This window comes from Tenebrio molitor, chromosome 2, assembly GCF_963966145.1.
Source record: "Tenebrio molitor chromosome 2, icTenMoli1.1, whole genome shotgun sequence".
Lineage (NCBI taxonomy): Eukaryota > Metazoa > Arthropoda > Insecta > Coleoptera > Tenebrionidae > Tenebrio > Tenebrio molitor.
The window spans coordinates 30,479,378-30,500,550 of NC_091047.1; the positions used below are offsets into that span (position 1 = coordinate 30,479,378).

A 21,173-nucleotide genomic window follows, 5' to 3' on the forward strand; every position below is an offset into this window, starting at 1 on the left:
ACGAGAGGACGAGAGTTGAATTTTGGCGTTTTACAGATAGCAGTTCAGAGCAGTACACGGACACGTCGGGAGCGGATCTCGAGGTTTTCATACCGGAAACGTTGAATAAGAACTCGAAGGATAGAGCCTTCATGTTGAGGGTGGAACAGGAACTAGTCAGACTTGCCAAAGATGGAAAGTAAGTAGCATTGAGTCAGTCTTAAGGCGCGCACAGACTACGCGAACCGAGCGTATGTAATGTAATGCTAGTCGAAAAATTGGTACAACGAACACGCCGCGAGCCTCCGACGATCCGCCCTCGAACAGAACGAGAGAAATAGGGCCTTTTTTAGAGTAATGGTACAATCATTTGATTTATGCTTTTTTTAAATTAAGTGGAATAATAAATACCGAAGTTTTTTTTACGCCACGAATTGAACATTCTTGGTAAAAATGGTCCACGTTCACGGCAGGCTCGTTGGTGCGCTTTTAAAAGACGTCCACACTTGAACGGCGAATCCCGTTGTGTTCGTCAGAAAACCGACAGCGGAGTAGGCTGAACCGTTCGCAGGGTGCTCGAGCGTGCTCGTTCGGGGTTCACAACCCTGTCCAAATTAGGCGAACGCTTAGAGACCATTTCATCTAAGAAATACATAATGCGCACGAACGCGTTTTCGTCGGACGAGTCCATGTTCAAATTTTTAGGGGAGATTTGAGTCCAGTGACGTACAGACCTATCAACCACGTGGAATCCATGCGCTCGTTGTTATTTCTAACTTAACCCCGTTAGCGTTCAGAAGTGTTTGGTTTTTGTTATTCCTTTCGCTGTGTATCGTTCTATGGTATTCATTGTTCAATTATTGATTTGTTAGAATTTCAATCATATAACTTAATTGAACTGTAGTCACTCCTCAGCTAATCGAATGTTTCTACGGCACTGATCATCAGCTGACTAGCGTCGTACGGTCAGATTTCAATGAGTCATCATGTACTTCTTATATGAAATGGTCTCTACATTACAGGCTCGGTTCGCGTATTCTGTAGGCGCCCTTAGTAACGTTATGACCACAACGGAGGTGTTCACTCTGATTGACTTCAATATCACAGCCTTTGGGTGCAGGACAAGTGAAAAAATAAGTGATTAAGATTTTTTGAAGTATAAAATTTCAGTAAGATTCAAATCTGACATTTTAACTGACTGACCTAAAACACATCTGTATAATAGAATATAAATAAAATGGGTTATTTTATAGTATTGAAGTGTGACTTAGGGCTAAATTGTTTTTTCAAATTTAAAAGCTTCAAAATTAGAGGATACTGTGACATTGGAAATTCAGCCGAATGTACGGTCGGTGGACAAATGAACTGGGACACTTAAAATTTAATCTAAATAGGTAAATCAGATCATTGAATTGTCAATATACATATTTGTCAGTGTCTATATAATATGTCATACCAAAGTTAACCTATTTGTGATAAAGCCGTAATTAAACGATGCAAATTTGTAAATTTTGACTTATGTGACAGTCATTTTTGTCTCAGTTTTATTTGTCCATCGACTGTACAACATATTTTCGACCGGAGACTCTGCCTGTGGTACATTTTCGTGCTTCTAATTTCCACCACTTGACAGCATTCGTATCTCACACTTTTTACAGTCAAACTCATTATAAATTTCCGCCGATGTCGAGCTATAACCGGATGATCATCCACCGTTGCGCCGCTTACTTCGGCATGGACCACAACATCGAATCGACCGGTAAATGCGTGGTGGTCAACAAAACGAAGAACACGAGAATACCGAACATTGAATTCAAAGAGCACATAAAGGACGACGTCGTCTTCAGCGAGGAACCAAGGCGGTCCATCCTGAAGAGGGACTCGACCAGTATGGAAGACTACAACTTCAAGTCGCCTGACCGTCAATACACGATGGAGAACAGACGGAGTAAGAGCTTCGAAGAGAGGGAAGAGGAATACGCCAAAGTGCGGAGAAGAATCTTCAACAGAGAGGTATCGGGTCGAGGACGCCAGCTTTACGTATTATTTCAATGGGTACGTTTTACAGGAGTTGTGTTTGTTGCGACAGATGCATGATGGTGGTGGGTCTAACGATGATTTCGAGTGGCCGGAGATACCATGGTCGAGCACTGACAGCGACAGTTCCTCGAGGTTCAGGCTGCAGCTGCCCGAGCACGGCCGAAGAGCGGCGGGAAAATTAATTAAAGTAAATCTAATCTTTAGAGGATTGTTATTAACATTTTTGGGACTCAGTGCGCTGCGTTGCGATGGTGAGCAGAATTTTACGTCAATGGATGTAAAATGTGTGAACAAAATTTTGGGCTTACTGAGTTATCCACAAAACGAAGTGAATTTGTTTTTAAAAAAAGTTAAGTGTTTGGTTATTTCTGTAGATTAGAAAAAGGTAGTATTTGCTATTGCAATGCAGCGCATGAAGCATAAATACGGTCAGAGGCGTACAGTAAAAATGTTCTGATAAACAAGTTAGAATCCTGTGGAACTCTGGAAGTAAGATTGCGGTATGGAGAAACCAAAAAAATTACATCGTCTTTGGACAGAACTTTCTGATCTGTACGAGTGTTGCTCCAGGCGGGTAGGACTGTAACACGTAGCTCATGTCTCAATCCACACTATTAACCACAATTTGCTCGGTATTTGATTCACAATCAGAGCATCTCACTTCTTGCTACGGCTTCCTGGTAGGAGTACAGAATTTTATTATTATCATCAAGTTGCGATTTTATGACGGACAGGGAAATACAAACGAATGTAACCAGTCTGATCAAGATGATTTAGAAAATTGGGTAGCGCCAGTTCGCTGTGAAAAACAAAAGTCGTCTCTTAGATCGACTCGTACGCACTTTAATTAGTACAATTACAATACAGTACAATAATTTTCATGGGATTTGCTATCCTGCGCGGTGTTTCCGGACTTTCCGTTAGTGCATGTCAATGATCGGCAACAGTTACGTCAAATTCAAATTCATAATTTAAAACACGGACAGCATTATTTAGCACAAGTTTTTTTTAATGGATACTTTTTTTCCCTTTGTACATGCCTTTTTGTTTATTTAATTTGAATAGTGATTGTGTTTGAAATTGTTGTGTAAACTTTTTTTTTGTTCGACACTGTCAGAATTTGTGAATTTTCTCCTATGCGAACGGATTTTGATAAATGTCACAACTTGTCAAAACGAAACGTCAAGCTAATTTTAGAGGTTTTAAGCGATTTGAAGCCTTTAAGGGGCTCGTCGAACAAAAAAACGTTGTATTCAACTCGTTCGTGTGTAAATTGGGCCTTTTTTGGCACTCGTGGGCCTTTAAAACGCTCGTTTAACTCGCGTTTTAAAATGGCCCACTCGTGCCAAAAAAGGCCCAATTTACAAACAAACTCGTCAAATAAACTACTATAATCATTTTCAGTCACAGACAATGAGATAATACAATAAAGAATTCGAGTATGATTGTTTTGTGTAGGTACATTAAAGTATGAGTTACACGTTTGCAGACACAGGTGTTGTGTTTGAAATTTGTTCTAAAATATAGGTTATGATTTATCAAATTACTTCACAGCTATTGCTATTTTGACAAATTCTTCAATTCTTTTTTCCATTATTGTGTACTTCCGGAAGATGTTAAAAAACAAAAATAGAATTGGGAACCATTTTTAAAACTCTACGGGCCAGTTTATAGAAAGCGAATTAAATAAAGAGCGATCAAATTAATTTGTAATCGAGTTATCCATGAATCCGAAATCGTATGTCGTCGTTACTTGAACTCCACGCTCCAATAAATACAGCTTGAAACACAGGTTAGAGATATTTTCATATTTGGTGGCGGAAACAAAAGACTGAGAAATGTCACAAATTTGTATTGGTTGACATAAAAATCACTAAATTCTACGCAGAGAGAGTACTACCTAGCATAAATGATTTATTTAGGTATTTACCTTCAAGCAGTAACATTTTTTGCCCTGAAATTATGCTCTAATTAATGTATTCTAGTGATTTTGTAGTGTACAATTTAAAATTTTGTAGTCTACAATTTAAAATCTCCCAATCTCTCACTGCACGGAGTTTACCAAAATCAATTCTACACCCGGTATACCAATTTCAATTTAAATTTAGAAATTTTTGCCGAAACTCAGCTAAACAATTCTCAATTCTCCGTTATTGAAAACACCATTACGAAAGTAAAATTCAATGATGGATCTTTTATGTTCTGAAGTAAAAACTATTTTTGCGTTAAAATTTAATTAATAGTGAAAGTTGTTTGACGTTATTAGCTGGGTTAGCAAAGATATATACGAAAAATCTGACACTGTCAAAGTCATAGGAGACACCCCTTATCTAAGTAACTGTTGATCGCACGGTATAATGTATCTGTCACAATAGTGTTAATGGTAATGTTAGTGTTAGCCAGAATGTTAATCTTCAGAACATTGGTGAAACGTTCAACCGTTCACAATAATGGTGATGGTGATGTTAATGTTAGAAACGATGTTAAGAGATCCAGAAAATGTCTGGTTCTGTAACATCTTTGTTAACATCTACCAATCACCATCGAGAATTTCACGCACGCACAGGCGCAGTGACAGTTCACACCACGTTGACAGCTGTAAGAGTAACATTCCGTTAACATTATTGTGAACACTGGACTACTAACATCACCATTGCCATCTCCACTAACATTAACACTATTGTGACAGACCCATTATGGTACATTCACGACAATTAAATGCCGGGAAAATAGTTTATCCATATTTAGTAATTGTAATAATAATTGTGAGTTACCGTTTCGATATTTCTAACAGATTAATGCAATAATCGGAAAGTATACCAGAATTGACAATTTCTCATATTGTGCAAAATGTGATCTTTAGGGTTTGAAAAGGAGCTCTAAAGTGTCTTCAAGCGTTTTGAATACTTTTTGTAACATGTAACACGTGGGGTAATACCAGCAACACATTTGTTGAAAAAACTTCATATTCGCATAACAGCAGGAAAGAATGTTTCTGTTGAGAAACATTTTTGCTAAAGTTTATCAATACTACATTTGGCTTCAAAAAAAACGGGAAATGAAATTTGACCTAATGTGAATTGGAAATTTAATTTGTCAATTTATGTCAATTTGTGTCTGTTTGACAGTAGTATTTGTATTTGCATAACAGACATTTCTGACACATAAGTGTAGTTTTTTAACCTAAATTCTAAAAGACCGTTTCAAACTATAAAAATTTAATAAAACCTGACAGAACTTTTTCTGACAGTTCCCGTTTTTTTTGAAGCCAACCGTATTAAATATTATACAATTTGCTGCGATGTCACATGAGAATATCGAGTTCATTGCCCAAAGCGTATTACTGCAAAATTGAAAAAAGCATTTTTTGATTACTCTTTTCTCAAGAAAGTAAACATTTAATATTTGTAACATCTATTTCACGACTTCAGATCGAGAAATACCGAATAAGTTTGTTGTGTTAAAAAATGACTGATGAATACAATAATGATACAATAACGAAGATCAGAAGACACAAGAAAGAATACCATTCGTGTACTAAATTTATGTGCTGCTAAAAGAAGTTACTTTCATTGTTTTCATGTCTGCTGTTCTACATAAGAAAACTTGACTCTAAATAAGGAATTTAAAAAAACGAGTGGAAAGCGGTCGACTTAAAGCTGTATAAGAGGTCCTCTGAGCCGGACACGACTATCTTACCCTGTTCCAAATAATGCATTGATGATTTTATAACTCAATGATCGTTTTGTTGACAAAGAGTAGCAGCTGCTAAGAGTTACCACTACCACGGAAGTACTACAATGATGAACAATCCTTGTCCTAACGTGATGTGGTTCTCCGATCAATTTCACAAGAAAGAACTAGGAAAGCCGGATTTACGAGAATTATTCAGAATTTACTGTTACTGACGTAGAAAACATTGATCGACAGCCCGATGGGTTTCCAAAATATTAATACACTATCAGAAGCGCATTTCAGTAACTACGGCTAAGACAAATTTAGCAACTATTATGCAGAATTTGCGTCGGACTAGCCACTCAACCACACTAACTACTGGCCAAGAAACGCGAAAGCGTCCTATACTCCATTAGGAGGTAAAGTATAGACAGGGATGATGACGAGCCTGACCAGGTAAAAATGCAACCCAAAATACATTTTACAAAGCATTCATTATTAGTCCAATCAATAGGGAGTTTTACCTTGCAAAAGGTACAGAAAAGTTTATACTTGGCAGGTATCTTCTATCAGGCATATTATTAATGTTGTTGAGTTTGCGACCTTGGGGGGTTGCCGCTCGCCCCGCCATACTGGAGAATAGGGGTGCAAAATCACATTTTTGCGATTATTTCATTATCCGTGCGAGATACCTCTATCTAAGTTGTTATAGAAAATGTAGAACATGCAATTCTCTACATTTTTTGTTCTTTATTTTTTTTTTTGTCAGATCAATAGTTTTGTAGTTATAGCGTGTAGAAATCGAAAATTTCTATTATTTTTGTACTCTTTATTCTTTTCCACACCACCACAGAGGTAGAGCAATTGGGTGCGTTTTTTTTTTATGTGGTGTCCCCAGTGGGCATAGTCCACGATGCAGTAGAAGTTTACTGTTTTACTCTTTTTGATCTCTTTGTAGCGTAGACGGACCCTAATAATCTAGATCGAACGGTATAGATGAGCTGAATTCATCAGAGTTTATGAATTCGAGAATTCCTCTTGAGAATTTTCCTCTTGTTCCTCAAGGTCATCATCATCATCATCAAGATCATCTGGCGTTTGCCAAAATAGAAATTAATTGATTTCAGGTATTTGTTTGTCTTGATCTTCAGATTCTGGAAAGTCTGTGATTATTTCATTATCCGTGCGAGATACGTATATCTAGCTAATTACAAAAAATGTAGAACATACAATTCTCTACAATTTTTGTTCTTTACGTTTTTTTTGTCAGATCAATAGTTTCGTAGTTACAGCCTGTAGAAATCGAGCATTTATTGTTTGTCCGTCTACGGGAATATCGGACTCTAACGTGTATACTAATGAAACAGGTAAACGCCAAATGATCCTGATGATGATGATGATGATGACCCTGAGGAACAAGAGGAAAATTCTCAAGAGGAATTCTCGAATTCATAAACTCTGATGAATTCAGCTCATCTAAACCGATCGATCCAGATCATTTGGATCCGTCTACGTTACAAAGAGATCAAAAAGAGTAAAACAGTAAATTTCTACTGCATCGTAGACTATGCCCACCGGGGACACTACGTAAAAAAAAAATGCACCCAATTGCTCTACCTCTGTGGTGGTGTGGAAAAGAATAAAGAGTACAAAAATAATAGAAATTTTCGATTTCTACACGCTGTAACTACGAAACTATTGATCTGACAAAAAAATATAAACAACAAAAAATGTAGAGAATTGTACGCTCTACATTTTTTATAATAACTTAGATAGACGTATCTCGCGCGGATAATGAAATAATCGCAGAAATGTGATTTTCCACCCCTCTTCTCCAGTATGGCGGGGCGAGCGACAACCCCCCAAGGTCGCAAACTCGGCAATAGTAATAATATGCCTAATAGAAGATACCTGCCAAGTATAAACTTTTCTGTACCTTTTGCAAGGTGGAGCCATTTTTATGTCTCTATTGACTGGACTATATGTTTTGGTATTTAAAAATTAAATAAGCAAACCAAGTAGGTATTCTATTAGTTTGAAAGGTATGTCTGTCATTGCATTATTCGTTCATATTTAGCATTTGAAAATGTTTTCGAACGATGACACAATTTTTGTGATTTTAATTGGTTATTATTGTTATTAAATCATACTTTGTTGAGAGAAGTATTTTACTGTCAGAACTTGACATTCATTAAGCTGACGTTAAAAGCTATCTATGTTTTATGTCAAGTTTATGTGCATTATGATAATGTAATAGGGATCGAGATAGCTTTATAAATTGTATTTTGGGTTGCATTTTTACCTGGTCAGGCTCATCATCTTACGTGAATCACCCTGTATACACACACAGAGAGAGAGAGAGAGATCCCGGATTTAGAGGGATTTTTTGAAAGATGTGTTTCTGTGGATGAAACTTGAGTTCATCACTTTGAACCAGAATTTCATTCAGAAGGCCAAGTATAAAATGAGAACAGAAGGTGTCGCACCGCCCCGAAAATTTGATTGAACCACTTTGAAGGAAAACTTACGTCAACAGTTTTTCGCATTCAGATAAAGGGCTTTTGATTGACTATTAGTGATGAAAATTTAGGACATGAGTTCATCAAAGTTAGTTCCTAAAGTACGCGATGCACTCAAGTAAAACAGAAGAAGAAAATTGTTACATCCAGACAATCACAAACAAAATGTGATTTTCTTTAGAAAGGAAACGCAATAATAATTGGAAAATGTTTGGGTTTTGCATAAATTGAAATCTTCATAATAATCATAATGAAGTGCGCTGCTGAGATTGTTAATTTTAATATTTTGAGGACACAACTATTGGGAAGAAAAGTATGGGGCCTAGGTCGAAAAGTTTTTTGTTCGTCTGCTTTTCGGTTAAACCTTTTTCAAATTATAACTTCCACGGGAATGATGTTTTGTCTCTTGTACACCCCGTATTTCCTGCAATATTGAAATAATCAATATTATTTGTTTCCAACTCAAATGTTTCTTATTTTCCTGTGTGCAACGTTCCATTTTTGCCATTTTTTTTATCATTTCCCTGTCTTAGTTTGTTACTTTTTTAAATTTCCACCAAGTATGTCTTCATCATACCGTTTTTATGTTAAAATTCCCCATACAGAATGACAGTGTTTATTTAGGAACACTTTCAGGTAATGAAAAATTGTAATTACCTACGAGGAGAAAATTAACCTAACTAATTGACAGTCGATTTTGTCAATAACGTCTGTTTACTTATGCATCAGACCTTATACAGGGTTATTCTAAATGATTGTAGTCGAAGTAGGCGTGAAAACTGAATGTAAAATTTATTGTTGCCGCTCCACATAAAAAAACATCAAAATGATGTGAATAAGTGAGTACACACCGTTCACACACGGGAGTGAAATTGGGTGCAAAACAACTCAATATTTTTAAAACTGATTGCAAAACAACTCAATATTTCTGAATTCAATCATTAATTTAACAAAAATAAAGAAAAATCTCATCACCGCACTTTTCACCTAAAAAATGACAGTGACAGCGACAAAACTGACAGTTCACATGAGAGCGGCAAAAATGTAAACATGGGCATGGCCTACTTCGACTACAATCGTTTAGAATAACCCTGTATAAACTTTTCAAGGCTGAAAGGAAACAAATAAACTGGTGTAATTTATCAATGGATTTTTGTTAAATTGCCTCACATTTTGACAATTTTTTTAAACGTAAACCCATTTCTGCTACTCACTGACCGCATTTTGTTCTTCCCCGATTGTCCCGATCAAGCTCGGACGTGTCTCTCCGGTCCAATGTAACTTCAAATTGAACTTCCAGGTTCTCTCCGAGGAAGCTGGAGAGACCTCGAGACCCTACGTCGCCAAGAGCCACAGTTTCGGGGGCTACGGCGGCTGTCTCAACCGAGGCGACAGCGTCGTTTCAACGCACAGCGCCGGCCCCCGCCTCCTCACCAAGCAGGGTAACCGTTTGGCCCCTTCATTTCTTCGAAGTATCTCTTTTGTCCCTTTCAGATTCGGGCGCCAGTTCCGTCTCGTGGCGTTTAAGCCCCTCGAGCTCCGGCTACAAGTCCCAATCACAGATGTCCGAATCCATAACACCCTCGCCCACCTCCACCCCCAATCAAATAGTCGACTCGCACCGACACGATTCCAACTGCAGCGAACTCGCCCCCCAAGACAAAGACTCGAGTATCGTCTGGGCTGTCACAGACATACAGAGGGTCCCCAAAGGCAGTATTATCATAAACCCGCAGACGGGGGAGGCGCTCAAGAACGACGACGGCTCCGTGTATCATTACGACCCGAACAATCCGCCACTGGGATTGGTTAATAATGCGTCGAAACCGCCCCCGTCTCCGAAGAAGGGCTCTCCTCAGAACGCTTCGCCGAAGAAACGATCTGCTAAATTGTCGCCTAATCATAAGTCGCACGTTACTAATAGTTCGACTAGTCCCAGTTTGCCTTATTCCCCGCCTTTGTCAGTGGTGCAGCAGCAGAACAGGGGGTTCCAGTTCATGCCAGGGATCGGCGATAATATGCCGATGGCGCAGCAGCAGTATCCGGTGTACAATCCGGGGTATCCGGCGCCCTCCGGACACGAAGGGCTGCCGTATTACCAGCAGCCCTGCATCGTGTATACTGCACCCTATAGCATGCCGATTTCGCCCCAATTTGAAGGGAGGATGGTGGGTATCACGTTGTGTTAGTAACGTAGATACTGCCAACTGTTTAGTTGTAAAGATACCAAAAATGTGGTGTTGTAGCAATTTTAGATAAATTTATTACAAAAAAAGAATCGACTGAAGATCTAATCTCAGTTATTTGTTTCAGGAACCCCAACCGATGGGAGAAATGGGCAGCCCCTTCTACGTCAACGTTCCTGACAACAACACAGCTCCCACCCCCCAAACGATAACATATCAGCAGCCCCCTCCCTCGTACTGGAACCAACAACCCATCACCTTCTACCAAAACCCCCAAGCATCGAACCCCACCCCTCCGCAACGCTTCCCCGTCCACGCCCCCAACCAGACGAACTACATGTCGTCCTATCCTCACAACTACCTCTCAAATCAGCACCCGCCGCCGCCACAAAATCCTGACGTCGTCCCAGTTTTCCCACAACAATCCGTACAGCTGGTGTACCAGACTCAACCCAACCAGCCCAACCCCGTCATGTACCCCCCCAACCAACCCAACATCGTGTACACTCAGAACCCGGTCTATCCAGCACCCATGTACCCGTCCCAGAACCTGCCTCAATATCCACAGAACACTTCCACTCCGAACAGTTGCACGTCGTCGATCTCGCACACTCAGTTCGGGGCCCACGTCCAAGAGCAGAATCATCAGAGTATGATGCAGCTGACGCAGAACATGTCCCAGATGAGCTTCGTCCAGAACCAAGTACAGAACCATCCGAATTATGTGATCAATAAGATGACACCGCCGCAGTTCGACGTCAGACAGCAGAAGAATTGCACGCCGAAGAGCAATAACAAGTTCGTCAGTGCACCGAAGGGGTTCGTCTTCGGGTCGAGTCAGAGTAGCACTGGGACGAATTCGCCGGCGGCGACGGTCATTGCCGGATACTGTCCGCAGAACTCTGGAATGTACAGGACTCCGCCGGAGACGCCGCCTACTCAGTTCAACTACGGACCGGGGTTTCCCATGCCACCGATGCTGTTCCGGCAGGTAATCGATCGCTTGTTGAAAAGATTCAGTTTATTAACCGGTAAAAGAGATTGATTTTAATTTTCAACGAGAGAAGATCGTCTGACAATTTTTTTTCCTAGATGAGTAACGTCCGGGCGAACACTCCCGGCACGGCTAGGAGCAGCCGCTCGCCGACTCCCGCAAGTGACATTTCTCACTTCGACAGGCCGAGAATGGCGCCCCCGCCGGTCTACCACGGAATGTCCTACGTTCTGCCATGTAAGTACATATCTCCATCTCTTTTGACACGTTGTTAACATCTGGTTTTTCAACAGCGGACAACAGGATAATTTCCGGCAGAAGTCAGCCTAATCCATACCGACATCCGCCACCTGTAAAACAACAGAGTTTTAATCAGGGCTCGGAAAACAAGTCACATAAATCTCGAAAGTCAAAGTAACACTAATCTCTCCGATTAGACGAGGTTATGTTGATCTTTATTTTTTTTTCAGGGGAAATAAATTGTCGGCTCTACCCCCAGCTAAATAACTAAATCTACCGATTTAATTTTTGTATAAAAGTGTTATTTAAAAAATTAACTGTAGGTTTTACATCGATTTTTGTGCTGCCCTGCAATTGTTAAAAGTTAAGGTAAGAAGTTCCTTTTAATTTTAGACATCACACATTATTTATTTAACGTTTCGATGCCATTATGAGATTACGAACGATTTTTGTTGCCACAATGAACAGATTTGCTCAATTTTATTTAACGAATTTCTTCGCACAATTCTCTTCTGTTGTAGTTGATCTTTGTCCGACGCTTATCTTACCTAAAAACGTGAAGAATTTAACTGATTGGGCCTGTTAAAATGAAAAGACAATCTATTTTGTTGTATGTGAAAATTTGTATATATTTAATGAAACCAAGAAGGGTCCATTTTAGGTGTACACATTTTTTGTATTCACAATATTTTGCCAGAAATGTGTTCAACTAAAAAAAAAAAAATAAATAAATAAGTAAGAAAAACAATAATCGACACTTTTTTTCCCTTTAAATGTGAATTTATTGGACATGCAACTGTTGTTTGTAAATTGTATTGAATTTATTGAGAAATTTTATAAAAACTGTTAAATGTTTTCCTGTTTTAGGTCAACAATTCGCGATAATTATGATTTTGAGCTTGGACAGTTCTTGATTAATTAATTGACGCTTGACTCGTACTTTTTATTTGATTAGGCCGCATTATCGTACTTTTCTCGTTATCTCGACTGGAATTGTTGATCTAAGACGAATTTGTAACGGATTTTTTACCGTTCAAGGAATTCCATCCATTTCTAGTACTTTTTCCAAAGTAATTTTACACACTTCATAATTCGAGTTGTAATTTTTGGAGTCAATTACAATACATAAGAAAAACTTACCCGATTTTCTGATAATAAAATGTGTACTTAATTTTTATGTATGAAAATTTATCGGAAAACTGATGTAAGAGTTGCGCGCTTCATCACAGATGTCAGATTTCCAACGGTAAAATCAACAAAGATGTACATCGTTTTAAAATTGATATTTTCGAAGTAGTATTAATCATTGTTGTAGAAAACTAGAAATTAATTTGTATTTCCACATAGTTTTTTTATGTTTGTAATGATTTTATTTATTATTTGTGTTCTAATGTGCCTCGGACACTTGTAAATTAAAGTTATTTAATAAAGCGACGCATTTTCTTCGCCTTCACTGTTCCGCTCCTGGCTCCCATCAGATCTCGTTCAAATATTAAAAAAGCCATTTCTGCAGGGAAACCACCAGAGCTAAGGCAGTAAGTAAAGTCGTCTAAAATCTAGTTACTTGTGTCATGAAATGTCAAAATTTACCGCTCCTAGCCTGCAAATGCCGGCGCTACACGATGCTACGAACGTTGGCTCCAACATTGGACCGAACATTTGAGACAAATACGTTCGACAGTTGGTGCGACAAATGTACCGGCTACACGGTGTAGCGAATGTTTGATCCAAAAAGTGTGGTACAAACGTTTGTCTGGTTTGTCTAGAGTACAACCGTAGCTGCAAATTTCGCTTTTAAGAGTTACGGTGCCGACAAAGGCATCCAGACATAAAATTTACAACCGATTTTGGCCCCAGTGAACGGTTCTTTGGACGTTTCGTTGAAATTATTTAAAAACAAAAATTATTTATCGAACCTATTCGGGCCACTACAATACAATACACACCTGTGAAATACAAATGAAACACTTTGCGCTACACCTAGTAGCCTAGTACCACCAGAACAGCCACCCAGAAATTGAAAACTGCTTTGAAGTTCGAACAAATCGTGTAGGTGTGCATCAAACCAACGAATGTTTTCGTCAAATGTTTGGAAGAAGTCCTTTGACGCGGTCAAGAATACCGACAACAGCCGGAACGTGATCCAACACGAACGTTGGATGCTCGACATCTGTCGTTCGTGGATTGAAGATCGGCCACACGATGCGACGCACTATCAACCCTCCAGCGTTGGAGGGTGTTCGTAGCATCGTGTAGCGCCGTCATAACAGTTTTTTGTACCGCGCGATCAACAATTACGTAGATAAAGGGCGGCTATGACTTTGACGGTGTCAGATTTTTCGTATACTTCGTTCAGCAAGAGATCGGCAAATTTTAAATTGTAGACTGGTAACAAAATGCACTAGAATACATTACAGCATAATTTCAGGGCAAAAAATGTTACTGCTTGAAGGTAAATAAATAATTTACGCTAGGTAGAATTTAGCGATTTTTATGTCAATCAATCTCTCGCTGGACAAACTTTATCTTTGCTAAATTTAGTTAATAAACGTCAAACAACTGTCATTACTAATTAAATGGTTTTTACTTTAGAACAAAAAATTCATCATTGAATCTTACTTTCGTATTTGGTGTTTTCAATAACGCAGAATGGACATACAGCGCTGTTGCCTGTTTGGCCGAGTTTCGGTAAAAATTTTCAAATTTAAATTGTATAATAGGTATATGCAACCAAAAATACAGAGGGTCTGAATTTCAAGTACAGGTCGCAGTTGGCGTTGAAAGTACACACGAATTTTGGATGTGCCGCCAGGAGTGCCACCTATCGGCGATACTAGTCTCACCCATGTTATGAAGCTTGCGGCACATTCAACTACGTCACCAACGCCTACTGCGATGAGACAATCATTTATAATGATCCTGTAGATTTGGACACATGTCCAAAATTTCAAAGGCTTCTTTGATCTAAATAATTGTTGATCACATGGTAGTTTAAAAATGGTGGTGCCCATGTAAAATTAGTAGTTTGTGGTTGGGCTGAAGGTAGCATCCATGGAAGCTACAGGGAAGGAGTCCAAATTTGATAGGCAATTACAAACTAAATTGATACGGTTGTATGTTGAGAAGACGTATGTGAATTTATGAATTATTATTATTGAGCTGAAGAAGGCAACTGTAGAGACTAGTTGTCTTAAGGGTACCATAGACGATCACTTCACAGTGTTAATAAATCGCTCATATTGATATCTCAGCTTTGTCTATCTGGTTGCGTTGTCACAGACCAAAATCGACCATCGATTCAGATACATCAAAATGTCTACACACCACTATAATATTTCGTCCAGTTAGGCCGATCTAGGTTAGGTACTGTTTATCGTAGTTTTTAATTGTAGTGTCACGATTTTAGGGATTTTCGACAGTGGCGCCATCCTCATTCTGTGGGATTTTGTGAACGGATTTGGGAATACAGAGTTCAAACTCCTCTATGGCCTCCATGACGATTTTTTTACCGTTCGGCATAAAGTCACTAGATAGTACATATATCTAATGACTTTAGTTCGGCATTACGAGCTTAGTTTTTTCCTTTCTTGAAAAAGGAAATTAACACTATAACAATTCAACATAATTTCTTTCTAAAATGTGGTTTATTTAATTTTGAATTTTTCCACTTCTGATGATCAGATGATCTGATGTTTTAGCTGATTCGAAAGAGCTGCAAATTTGATTTCTGGTGATAATTTCACTTTTAAGCATGTTGAATCTGAGTCAAAGACGCCTTAGACGACAGGGTTCATCTGATAAAAAAAGAAAGGAAAATTTCTGAAAATGGTTTTGTTTACAGTAAGTAATGGGCTTACTACATCCAGAGATGCCCTAGTATAGATAGCAAATTCCGTCGATGTTAGCAGATCTAGAAGAACTTGGATATGAAAGAATCTCCGAGTATACCTACATCTTATCAAATTTAATAGACCACTTGGTTTTCACAACTACATACAACACTTTATTAATTCCCTTGCACCAAATACGCTTTATTATTAAAATTAAATTCGCGATTCGACAGTAAAGCATCAACACAGCATCTTATTACGATTAACTTAATTTCGCTTCTGTAAACTGGCTCTTAGTGTTTTAAAGGCCCTTTTTGTAATTTGCCTCTATTTTGATTCTCTAATAGACATATTAACAAACGCGACGTCATCATCTGGAATGCCATTATTTCACGGAACATTTTACGAAAATTTTTAGGTTGGCATAGTTTGATCCGTCATGCGTGTCAGTTTAAATTACAAAATGTGCAAAGAATTATTTATCAGGATTTATCAGGCGACCGTATTTTTGGCAATCTCACAAATTTCAGCGGGCGTACATGAAAGATTATCTTCCATATTCGTGTTTTGTGACAGAATTTGGATACAGCAAAAGGCGACTTTGAAGACTTGATCAAATTTTCACTTTTAAAATTAAGACATTACTAACCGCCACAAAAATCCCTAAATCGAGGAAAGTAAACATTTTTGTTTAAAAACGACTTAAAAAAGGCAAATTACAAAAAATAGTATAAAAAACTCGTTTCATAAGACCTTGAAGCACTCATTCTTTAAAATAACTCGTGGCTACGCCACTCGTTTTTTAATCTTGAATTCGTGCTTCAAGACTGGTCTTATAAAACTTGTCTTTCGTGGCCCAAATTATGTCGACTATTCAATTCACCTGTTATTTTTCAAATATTAACCAATAAAATAGCAGATATTTACTTTCGTAGCCTAGCAACAGAAAATTCCAGCGAATATTCCACTAGTGAAAATATAACTCACTATTCCACTAGTGGTCGAGGTGAATATTTTAAACAAACCTTGATTATTATTTTTATTCAAGGAAATTATTACTTTCTTACGAAGTTAACTGAACAATGAAATCAAGTGTAATGCAGATTTGCGAACTAGCTTTGAAAATTTTTATTTTAATCATTGATTTGGTTCATTGAATAGTCTGTTTAATACAACTCGTAGTCAAAGATAGTAGAATATTTTTCCGATGGTATCACATCACTCATGGTTATTACGCTTTCGAATACCATTCGTGCTACGCACTCATGGTGTTCATAAAGCGAATGACCATTCGTGATGCCACCACAAAAATATACGACAATCTTTGCCTACTTGTGGTATTATAACTGATTATTTCATTCATCATAGTTTTCGACCAATTGTAAGGCTTTATTTTTTGGATTATAGTGACTATTTCCTTCGAAAAATTTAAGCCAATCAAAAAGCTCGAATATTTGAATTTTAGCCAACAGCGATCGAATTACAGCGATAATACTGCACTAGTGCAATTATCGATAATTTGCACTAGTGCCAAATTTTCGCGTAGTCCTAATTAAAAAATCATTTGGTATTAATTTTATATTTTAAAAAGAATTACGTTTATTTGTACTTACTTATCATATAAATTTTTTTCAGGAAATAGTCTGCCAAAATATCCTCTCGTGCATGTCAATACGATAATTTGACATGCACTCGGGATATTACTAGTGATAATTCGATAATTCGTCAAGTAGGTTTCTCAGATGTTTTCAATCCTATTGCTAAAGCAGGGATGAGCAACCTTTTTTTACAACGGGCCAGCTTCAAATTTAAAAATGTTGTGCGGGCCGCATTTAAGAAACATGATAATGATGAACTTAAATTATATCTTTATTAACAAAATAAATCTAGTATAAAAATTACCGAAATTTGTCATTTGGTCATCAATTGGTCTATATTTGCAGATATAGACGACACAGCAACTCGCACGCAGCTTTCTAACCGTACATCATTTAATCTCGATCGATGATCCCTTTTAATTATTTTCATTGGGGAAAACAATTGTTCCCAAACATAGGTACTTCCAAAAAGTGTCACTATTTGCTTTGCCTAATCGTGGGGATTTTTCTAAACTTATCTATATATTTTTGGTAGAAATTATGTGTCAACATTTTGAAATTTATTTCTTAAATCCGTGTCGTTTTGTAAATCTATTAATTCCATTTGTAACTCATCCGGAACTGTTTCCACGTCTATATTAAATGGGGAAGAAAAAATGTTAAAACTACGAACGGTTTTTTCTGATCTAAATATTTTAAATCGCGATTCAAATTCCGTTATTAATTTTTGTAAATGCTGGGCATATTTTCAGGTTTCTGAAGGGTTTTCTTTTTTTAGGTGTGCAAAATGTGACATGTTGTTTGACAACAGATGTTTGTTCCAAATTTTAAGTTTGCTTTCAAAAGCATTAATTTTATCAAACATGTTTAAGTTCTTCAAATGCTGAGTTATATCGACGAGAAAGGCAAAATCACACATCCATTCTTTATCTTCGAAATGGGGAAATCGATATTCTTTCCACAAACAACTGAATATCATTTTTTAAGTTATATACTCTTTTTAACATAGCATCTCTACTCAACCAACGCGCTTCAATTGTTGTAAATTACATCACCATATTCACTTCCCAAATCTTTTAAAAACTCATTAAATTGGCGGTGATTTAACGCTCGAGATTTGAGAAAATTAATAAGTTTTATTATAGGCGTAGTGACATTAGGCATATTTAAAATTTTTGCGCAAAGATTCTGTTAATGAATTATGCAATGGTTAACAAAAGTTTCAAAAGTCAAAATGTAAAATCTTTAAAGGGCCGCATGAGAAAGTGTGGCGGGCCGCGGGTTGCTCATCCCTGTGCTAAAGTAATAAAATAAATACTGTTGTCAAATGATACTGTTTAATTCATGAAATAATCAACCGAATTCCACTCTAGCTCTTGAAATGATCTGTTTTAACACTCAAGCTCTCAAAAGGTAACCACTCGTACCACTTTGACATAATTAAATTAATACTGTCAAAGTGACACTCGTTGTTACCTAGGAGAGCTTTCGTGTTAAAAATCAATCATTTCAGAGCTCTCGTGGAATTACAACCGATTATTTTTCAAACTGGTCACGAATTATCAATTGTGCTTGGGAATAAATCCACGAGTGCGTCAGCACGAGTTAGATTCGCAAACACAATTGAATGACTGAATCCAGTTTGATAAATAGTCTACATAATTACATAATTTGGACTACGAGTTGTATTCGGAAGACTATTCCATGAACCAACTTTGGCAATTTGGTAGCAAATCGGAAGAAGAAATTAACGCAGAAATCGAAGAAAATGTTTCCAACAACACAAAAAAGACACGTGAGTCCATTTGGAAGCAATTCTCAAGGCTGCATTCATTTGTTAAAAATTATCGCTGGGATCACTAATGGTATTACCGATACAATTTCCACCAGTGGGAATATTTAAGGTACTATATCTTTAGAAGGTAGCGCCATTCCGCTCCACAATTTTTCGCCTCGAAATTAAAAGAGATGGCATTATCGATAAATCCTGTGAGTGTGACAAAGATAGAATCTGTTTGACTCGATACAAACATCCCGTAAAATTGTGTATACTTCTATCTTTGTCACACTCACGGGATTTATCGATAATGCCATCTCTTTTAATTTCGAGGCGAAAAATTGTGGAGCGGAATGGCGCTACCTTCTAAAGATATAGTACCTTAGGAATATTCGGTCCAATTTTTTGAAACCATGGTAACAAATGTGTAAAATTGTGTTTTAATTGGTCCATTTTTAATAAATGACAGGTGAATGGAATCATCTTTGTAATATATGCTCTTTCTTGTATCTATAGATGTCCTCTTTCATAATCCGTCATCAAAAATGTAGAGTAATAATTAAAATTTTCAAGTGGGGTGGGGGGTGGTTGGGAGTGGACACCCGGTATAGGTTTCAGATACTGGAACCTTTTCTAAAAAAAACGGATAAATGTTACGAATTGACAATTTCATTATAATTTACTTTGTAATGTTAAAAGAAAAACTCAGAACTCAGTTTAATTAACAAAAGTCAAATTTACATTGTACGTAAAAAATAAACGAACAAATGATTATGTTTAGTTTGATACAAAATAAAACATAAAAATAAGTTGAAAATGTTTATTTATATATATTTTTTGTTTGTTGACAGGTAAAACGCGATTTAACTTGTACTTTTTATCCACCACCGTGTAAACTTTAGAGAGTTTTGGAATTGAAACGAAAAAGAAATCGCCGCTTGATCCTGCTGTTGAAAAGTTCGTCCTACGACTGGCGCTTCGCCTACCATCCGCCAGAGGGCTAAAATGCGGCATAGCCCGGCTGTTGTCATGACAACGACAGCTTCTTCGGCTTGTCCAACCAAACTCGCCGGTTCCGCAGCGAAGTGACGTCGCGTCGCGCTCCTCATCTATGATCTCGCGAGATATTTTTAAAATATTTTAGTGTTTACACAAAGTGTCACACATGGAAAACACAATAATGAAGTAAGTATAGCGATAAGATTTACGACTGCAACGGCCTTATCAGGTGACGTCGCCGTTATCACCGTCGCGAAAAACACAACATCGGACGAATTTGTTTTTTTTTTGCGAAAATTTCCAGGGACGGACCCGTCTTCGGCCCGGTCGGTGAGAGGTCCAGTCGCGGTGCCGTTCGCGTCCGGACGGGCCCGGTGCTCTTGCACTGTTGAACGGTCGGTGACGGTTTTGGTGAGTGCACTTTTTTACGGCGGATAATTAATTTGTACCTACATGGACCTATGAATGTGCGGAGGTCGGGGATTATTTCAATTGGTGCGGGGTCGGGGACTTCGTTACGAGGCAGGCCCCCATTTGCGACATGAACTCTCGAAGAAAACAATTTTATTAAGTAATCGATATTAAATTGGCGTTATAGATCATTAAGTAATGCATTATTATTCAGAGAATACGTAACAGGGGGAAGTTGCCTTAAGTAAATAACAACATAAACACTACGTAACAGATAAGCCAAGTTGTTCTACGCGGCGGGTAAAGAAACACTGAATTTTACAATTGAATTTTTTCTTAACGAATTAAATATAGATTTGAATTTTTTGACAGTTGTCAATGATAATTGATCTTAATTTATTTGATTATCTCTTTTTACTACAAGTTTTTTTGTAGTTTAAAAATCGTAAATTCATCTGAATTTGAAGGTTTTCGCAATAAAATTTCAAAATAACTTTTTACTTTCAAACCCAAAGAAAACAGCAGATAACAGCTTCTTTATATTTGTGGTGTTTGTTCTTCACTATTATTTCGTAAAATTAGATTTTATTTGTAATATGTACTGTCATGTTCAGATAAATCAGGGACAATTTTATTTTTCGAGGGTAATGTGGCCTAAATTGAACAATATTTCCATGGATTTTTTGCTGCCAGAAAAAATAGCAGATTTCATTTATTTGTCAAAGTTGACATGTGATAATACTTTTCAAAGCAATTTTACCACAAAATGCCTAATAATAATTAAATAACAACCATTGAATTGTTAATTAATTATTGTAGCTAATAGTTATTTTTCTATTAAGTGCGTGAAGTGAGTGTTTTTTGTGCATGAAAAGGTCTTTTACACCGAGACGTAGGTCGATGCAGTAAAGCCTTTGAATTCACA

At 37.5% G+C, this 21,173-nt stretch overlaps 2 protein-coding genes across 10 annotated transcripts in view; both read left to right on the plus strand.

The window, feature by feature from the left end:
* Positions 1 to 13,063, plus strand: part of enc (encore) — a 77,281-nt gene extending 64,218 nt beyond the window's left edge. For 4 of the 7 annotated variants that reach the window (XM_069039620.1, XM_069039618.1, XM_069039619.1 and 1 more), the window contains 9 exons: positions 37 to 178; positions 1,638 to 1,992; positions 2,048 to 2,206; positions 9,514 to 9,655; positions 9,708 to 10,381; positions 10,527 to 11,390; positions 11,492 to 11,630; positions 11,687 to 11,807; positions 11,864 to 13,063. In XM_069039620.1, the coding sequence (XP_068895721.1) occupies positions 37 to 178; positions 1,638 to 1,992; positions 2,048 to 2,206; positions 9,514 to 9,655; positions 9,708 to 10,381; positions 10,527 to 11,390; positions 11,492 to 11,630; positions 11,687 to 11,807; positions 11,864 to 11,900 (2,633 nt within the window). In that variant the 3' untranslated portion in view covers positions 11,901 to 13,063. The other 3 variants (XR_011157195.1, XR_011157196.1, XM_069039622.1) reach the window with 3 other exon arrangements.
* Positions 13,064 to 19,824: 6,761 nt separating this feature from the next.
* Dgk (diacyl glycerol kinase 1) overlaps positions 19,825 to 21,173 on the plus strand; it is a 166,574-nt gene continuing 165,225 nt past the window's right edge. Inside the window, exons 1-2 of one of the 3 annotated variants that reach the window (XM_069039629.1) lie at positions 19,825 to 20,023; positions 20,142 to 20,248. The gene's annotated coding sequence lies outside the window, so the exon portion shown is untranslated. The remainder of the gene's footprint in view (positions 20,024 to 20,141; positions 20,249 to 21,173) is intronic. The other 2 variants (XM_069039627.1, XM_069039628.1) reach the window with 2 other exon arrangements.